This window comes from Agrilus planipennis, unplaced genomic scaffold (assembly GCF_000699045.2).
Source record: "Agrilus planipennis isolate EAB-ADULT unplaced genomic scaffold, Apla_2.0 scaffold11, whole genome shotgun sequence".
In the NCBI taxonomy this organism is placed as follows: Eukaryota; Metazoa; Arthropoda; class Insecta; order Coleoptera; family Buprestidae; genus Agrilus; species Agrilus planipennis.
Genome location: NW_020440736.1, coordinates 2,456,543 through 2,463,838, shown reverse-complemented (window position 1 = coordinate 2,463,838; position 7,296 = coordinate 2,456,543). Strand labels below are relative to the sequence as shown.

The window sequence follows — 7,296 nt, the reverse complement described above, 5'->3', positions numbered from 1 at the left end:
TGTGTGCGTAATTCGCTACACATCATCTCGTTAGCTCAGGATGAACCAATGGACTAGTCTTGCCAAATTAAAAACCCTTGTTGCGTTAAAGCTTTGTATTTTCCAAAACACAACACTATGTACAAAAACTTAATGTATAAAACCTTAACCTACACATAACCTTGTTTATGTGCAGATTTCCCAAAATTATATTCCTTGAATGACAACCCGATACGAGAGCGCCTACTCGTTATGAAAAGCAAAGTACTTCTTCTTCTGAAATTATTTCCGAAAAAACTGCCTGCCTCCTCCTTGAACCTTTTTTTATTGCCACTTGGTTTCAAGTTTCAATCTGCCTGCATATAACCCATAGTGCCCCAAAGAGAAAGTTAGCAGATATAATCCCAGCCCTTGTAAATGTATATTTTTCAAAAAGGAGCAGACCAAATATTTTCTAGGAAATCTGAACACCCTCTTAAGCTCGACATTACTTTTGTTACACCCTGTATAACTACACAAGGACGTTACAGTGAAGTTACTGTTGTAGTTATAGATTAAAATGTATCTTGTTAGCTTTTAATAAAATAATTCGGAAATTTTTGGCTTCTGCCTCGTATTTATTGCATTTTTTATACAAAATTATGAGTAAATGCATCGAAACACATGTAATGCCTGAATATGGCTCTGGTTGTGCAAACGCCACCACATTTGGATTAAACAATGAGGACTGGGTTATCCAGGTAGATATACGTTTAGATTGAAAGTGAATAGAGTTTAGTTTTGCACTGTTTGGTATTTAATTACACGCAGCTACGACTTGTTACTATAGACATTAATGTTTATAACAATATAATGATTTTCATAAATGACGCTGCACCAAATGTTCGACTTATGTTGTTTTTGTACCATAGATAAATATCCAATACACAAAGAGGTATAAAAGGTTGGCATACGAAGACAAATAGAAATGAAAATCCATACTATAGAGCACTTCACCTGTAAGTAAGCAATAAGCATACAACGAAAAAGTTTTCTGAGCATATGAGAAGTCAGAATTTTAAATTTGCTGGAGCAGGCAAAGTCTCTATTCGTGTACAAATAGACCTACATATGTATGCAGGTTTTATCAAGCTTACGTGGCCTCGGGAGCCTTCCTGACAAAGGAACAAACTTATCCGCATTCCAGATTAAATTTTCTGATTTCCCTTTTGAACATTTAAAGTGTCAGTTACCTTCTGCCCTTTCTATGTCGAACAAATAGCAGCTAGTAAATTTATCTCTAAGGAATGCTCTTCCAAACGGCCAACCTTGCATACATCAATAATTACAAATCCTCAAATTCATTAACAACCAATATATGTTAGGATATGCATATTTACTACGGCGAAAATGTGGGACGATTTTGAAAATGTTATCCCAAAGTTTTATTAATCAGTGAAAATAATTCAAAGCTTAATAAAAACTTATCGGAATTACTTAAAAAAGATACCACACTATGCAAGTAAATATATATAAAATGTACAATATGTTTTTCAACTATGTCTCCGATACTACATCATCAACATCAGAAGGTCGTCAGTCCTAAGACTGGTTGGACATGCACCTTCACTCTTTCCTATCCTGAGCTAATCTTCGCATTTTCCTAAAACTAGAAAAAAAAACTAAAACTTTTTGTTCCTCCGGACTATGCCGCAAGGTAGACCGGAAGGCCCTCTTCATCCTGCTTTCAAGAATAGTGGGAATGGGTGGGTGGTGGTTCGGGTGAGAAAGATGAGACGGACGAAATGAAGACTGAAGAAAGATTATCTGTGGAATATTACTGCCTCAGCATTTGCCTAAGTGATCCAAGGAAACCACAGAAAAACCAATGCAGACAGACCCGGAATCGAACCGGCGTCTTCCCGAATGCTAAGCAATGGTCTAGACCTCTAGGCCAAGCCGCTCGGTCTAAAACTAGAACAATCCACATCCTTGCGAGCAGTAATCTAATCTAGGTCTACCTCTAGCCCTTCTAACTCATGTTTTCTACCTCTAATATGTCTCTGACTAGACCTTCAAGTCTGAGAACTGCTTAAGACCAATGTAAATAAAAATCTCCATACACCTCACAAGTATCTCATTTTACAAATATGCATAATTTCTTACCTCCCCTAGACAAAAATTTTCAGTCTCTCAGAGTCTTTCAGCGTCTTTCACCGTCTCAGAGACCCTAAACAGGTTTTTTGACAGTCTCTCGACAGCCTCTCTCATTATTTGAAAAGTGAATTGGTGGTCTCATTTATTATTTTGTAAAAATCCGTTTGTAAAAATTAATCTTTAAGAGAAGGTTAGAAATGAAGAGATATTAGAAAGAAGTAGGAGTACAGAGCGCTCTATAGAAGTAAATAAGATATAGGCGAGTTAGGTTAGTAGGACACCTTCTCAGGCATGAAGGTCTAGTCAGAGACATATTAGAGGCAGGAACAGGAGTTAGGAGGAGTAGAGGTAGACCTAGATTAGATTACTATTCGTAAATAGTTTAGGATGTGGGATGTTCTAGGTTTGGGAAAATACGAAGATTAGCTCAGGATAGGAAAAGGGGAGGTACATGTCCAACCAGTCTTAGGACTGACGACCTTATGATGATGATGGAATGTGCTTTTAATAACTGACCCACGGCCGATACAGAAACTTTACCTCCTGTAGTGATAGGGCACTATTAAACAAGAAAATTAAGTAAATGTTTGGGGGTCCGAAAGTCCACCATTTTTGAGAAAAACGTTTATAAATGTACAAGGAAAGGCTAGTCCGACCCTGATATGATCAGCATCCTTGTTGCATTTGTTTTGTATTCATTCGTTGTTTGTTATTTGTTACGTTAGATTAAGTGTAAGTGACGATATTTATATTACAACCTGTTTACAGCAGCTCTTTGCTCTTTTAATATTGTAAACAGTATGTATGTAGGTAGTTAGTCGAATTGTTGGTAGGTAGGTCAATGTGCCATCGTCATAGGTCAATAACAACCTCATAGGTGGTGTGGAAATTTGACTTGCAATTAAAAAAATTTCAATTACCTACCCATAGGGAATTAATTAATCTATCGATGTTTACGTAACGTTAATTTTATTTTTATTTGGTGTTCTTAATACAGTGTTGAAGTAAGTAAATAGTACTGCAAATTATGAGGGATGAAGAAAGCTGTTATTTAATTAATTTTTTTCATAATGGGCGTCTATAAGCATTATTATGTGTAGTAAACTAGTAGTAAGATGTTAATATTTACATTATTAGCCGTTAAACAATTAGTAGTGCATGTCTGCAATCTCTATTAATGTTGCTGCTTAGTTGTTATTGCAACTGTGTTGCCAATTCAAGCACAGGACCGGCTTGAGAGTGCAATTTGTTCGTTTATTCATCGAATTTTTTTTGTCACTTAATCTTGCTTCTTTACTCGCCGTTAGATTCCCTATTACATGTAGTTAACCCCCTCCAAAGCTTACCATTTATTTTAGAAACACCCTGTATATGCACTCATAGAATGCCCTTGATTATATCCGAAATGCTTCTCGCCATACGTTTTTATCCTGTAGCCTATGTGTGTTTTGTACCCGTTTGATTTACGATCTTGAATTGACGGTTTTCAAAGTTGTACACCTAATGCCGCGCCATGCGATATCGATTATCGCCTCAGGTATACGCTTATAATATTTTACTGTGGCCTTTCGCGTAATTTCTTCATATTATAAATAACAAACTACGTACCTCTGAACCAGTATTTCCTGCTGATTTTTTATCCAAAGCGTAACCGGTAAGGGATACGCTTCAATATTGCAAGCCATTTCGACTTCAGTGTCTTCTAGAACACCCAATATATCTGTACCCACCCTAACAGAAGGGGGAACTGAAAAAGAAGAGCAACATGAAAATTTACATACGCTATTTACTGGCTATGCCTACATATAAAAACATTTTAAACTATGAAGTCTGGAATAAAAATAAAATTGCAGACGTATGGTACAATATTATACGAGGGTGCATTGATAAGTTTCCGGCCTAACCAAGAGATGACGCCACTAGGCCTACCTTGAGGTGACATTCTATAGTACCATCCTTGGATGATCTCCTTGCTAGTGTAGGTTTGACAGCACGCTGAACAAGACGCCTCTGTGGTTTTCGTAAAAATGGAAAAGCAGGAAAATCGTGCTGTCATCAAATACTTTTATTTGAAGGGGTTAACGCCGAAGGAAATTAAAAAAGAGATGGACTCAACACTGGGGACATCCTCCCCGTCATATTCAACCGTTAAGCAGTGGGTTTCCGAGTTTAAAAAGGGTCGTGTGAGCACCTCTGATGGGCCTCGCTCAGGACGCCCCGTTGAGGTCACAACTCCAGATATGATCGAAAAAATTCATCAAATAGTGCTGGGAGACCGCAGATTGAAAGTGCGTGAGATAGCTGAGACCTGTAAGATGTCATATGAACGTGTGCAACATATTTTGCACCAACATTTGCATATGGAAAAGCTCTGTGCAAGATGGGTGCCGCGTTTGCTAACAGTCGACCAAAAATTGATTCGAAAAAACATTTCTACCGCAAATTTGTCATTGTATAAGCGTAATCCAAGCGAATTTTTGCGTCGATTCGTAACCGTTGACGAAACGTGGGTCCACCACTACACTCCTGAAACCAAATAACAGTCTAAACAGTGGATTGGACCAGGGGAACCAACTCCAAAGAAGGCAAAAACAATTTTTTCGGCGAACAAGGTTATGGCTACTGTTTTTTGGGATGCAAGAGGTATTATATACATTGATTACCTTGCAAAGGGTAATACTATCACTGGTCAATACTACGCAGACTTATTGCAACGTTTGAGCCACGAGGTGAAAATTAAACGACCTCATCTGGCGAAGAAAAAAATCTTGTTTCATCACGATAACGCACCAGCGCACACGTCAATCGTTGCGACGGCTAAAATCAACGATCTAAAGTTTGAATTGATGCCGCACCCTCCTTACTCTCCAGACCTAGCCCCGAGTGACTATTTTCTGTTCCCTAATCTCAAAAAATGGCTTGGCGGTAAGAGATTTGCGGACAATGAAGAAGTAATCGAAGCTGTAAATGGTTATTTTGAGGAGCTTGACGAATCAGTCTATAGAGATGGCATTAATAGATTGGAACACCGCTATGAGAAATGTATCAGCCTTGGAGGAGATTATGTTGAGAAATAAAAAAAAAAAATTTTTAAAAACCTTGTTTTTCTTGGTCAGGCCGGAAACTTATCAATCCACCCTCGTATACTTGTTGTTAGAAGAACCTAGAACACTGTAAGAGTAAACACTGTGATAATCAAAACCTCATATCTGCAATTTTATAATTGTCATCTGCCTATCATTCACAGTTTTTAAAATAATGAAAATAAAATTATGCACATAATGGTATCCCAAATGTTTCCAACTTTTTTTTTCGAAATGCCCGCCGCACACCCATACGGGGCGCCAAGAAGGTAAAAGGTAGGAGACTTCCTCCCAGATAGGTATGTAATTTATTTTTTAGACCAAGTTAACCGGAGGACTGTGAACAGCCCGACAAAGTGTTATGTCGGCGAGGCCGTTGCCAAGGGGAGACAGACAGGTAGCTTCATAGAGAGATAGAATTATTTAATCTAATGTCAAATAATTTACAGCTCAATACATAATTCCTGGGCCATGCGACCTGACGATGAAACGCCCACGTACACTGGTGCATTCATATCCAAAATTTTTTGTCTCATAGACCACATGCTTTTTTTTTGCTGTGTATGTTGCCTCCCACTTTTCTAACACTGAATTGTTATAAATTTATCAAACAGAAGTAGTAGGGATATAAAGCAGAGGATAGCGCAAGGTCGAGTCGCCTTCAATAAAAAGAAGTCACTTTTATGCTCGCGAACGATTAATTTAGAAATTCAAAAAGGTTAAAGGTGTATGTTTGGAGTACGGTGCTGTACGGGTGCGAAACATGGACGATGGGCGCGGCAGAAGGGAAAAGGATAGAAGCGTTCGAAATATGGTGTTACATGCGAATGATGAGGATACCGTGGATAGAGAAGATTAGAAATGAAGAGGTATTAGAAAGAATAGGAGATAAAAATGTTCAGTCTCTCAAAGTTTCTGAAAGCGGGACTCAAGTCTCCGTCTCTCATCGAGTCTCTCTGGTGTCGCTGAGAGAGACTGTCAAAAACAACTGCTTAGCGTCTTTGAACGAGAGACTCGAGTCGCTCATAGAAAGATCCTCATTTCGTATCCAGTCTCTGAACGAGAGACTCGAATCTCTCAATAAGTGGTGTCCCGATAGACATGGTTCGAGTCTCTGAATTAACAATTTTATCGTTCGAGTCTCTCATACAGAGACTGTGAGAGATCCATAAAAACACCTAGGCAATAACTGAGAGACTGCGAAAGACGCTCTCAGAGACGCTGAAACACTCTGAGAGACTGGAGAGAGACTGAAAATTTTGGTCTAGGGAAAGTCAAAAAGAAATAGGCGAGATAGGTTAGTAGGGCACTTCTCAGGCATGATAGCAGGATAGGAAAGAGTGGAGGTGCGTGTCCAACCAGTGTTAGGACTGACGACCTTATGATGATGATGGAATGTGCTTTTAATAACTGACCCACGGCCGATACAGAAACTTTACTTCCTGTTGATAGCCAGATCCTTCTCGAACATTCAAAATTATTCTACAGCGTACCGGTAAGAGAATATAATCATATCGGAGAATTTTGACTTTGGCAGTTTACTAAAAATGTTTATTTATTTTATGCGTAAAATTCTTGTAAAAAAAATTAATTCAGAAGTTTCTGGTAGTTACAATTCAGCATATCGTATTACTACAAATATATCACAATACCGTAAAATTTGCGATTAAATTCTGTTCAACGAAACAAATGGAACAAGCCAGCGGTCCGTTTATTCTTCCTTTCCATAAAACTTTACGATCGAACTTTGAAAAAAACTGGCACATTTCGCATTGTACGAAGTAACTTTTTGCTTTCCCGAAATGTTTGTCTTCGGGACGACGAAGTGACAATACTAACGGACCAAATGGAGCGGCGCCAGCAAAATAAATAACGACAGCGAATTCGAAACATTCGAAAGCTATGGCTGTATTATCGATTCGATGGGATTGGACAGAGTATGTTTTCAATGTCAACGTTTTGATACGGTAAAGTTAATACGACAAAACGCGACGGAATGATTCACATTAAGGGCAACGAAAAATAACATTGACGGGCGTACAGAAAAAGGGAAGCAGCTTTTTCCCACGAAATACTCTAAAATATAATGTATGGGTTT

General features: G+C 38.4%; 1 protein-coding gene across 3 annotated transcripts in view; it reads right to left on the bottom strand.

The window, feature by feature from the left end:
• Nucleotides 1-7,296, bottom strand: part of LOC108733905 (lachesin) — a 230,939-nt gene that overhangs the window by 41,843 nt on the left and 181,800 nt on the right. For 2 of the 3 annotated variants that reach the window (XM_018465256.1, XM_018465258.1), the window contains one exon: nucleotides 3,724-3,862. In XM_018465256.1, the coding sequence (XP_018320758.1) occupies nucleotides 3,724-3,862 (139 nt within the window). Of the gene's footprint in view, nucleotides 1-792; nucleotides 976-3,723; nucleotides 3,863-7,296 lie in introns of those variants that run through there. The other variant, XM_018465259.1, reaches the window with a different exon arrangement.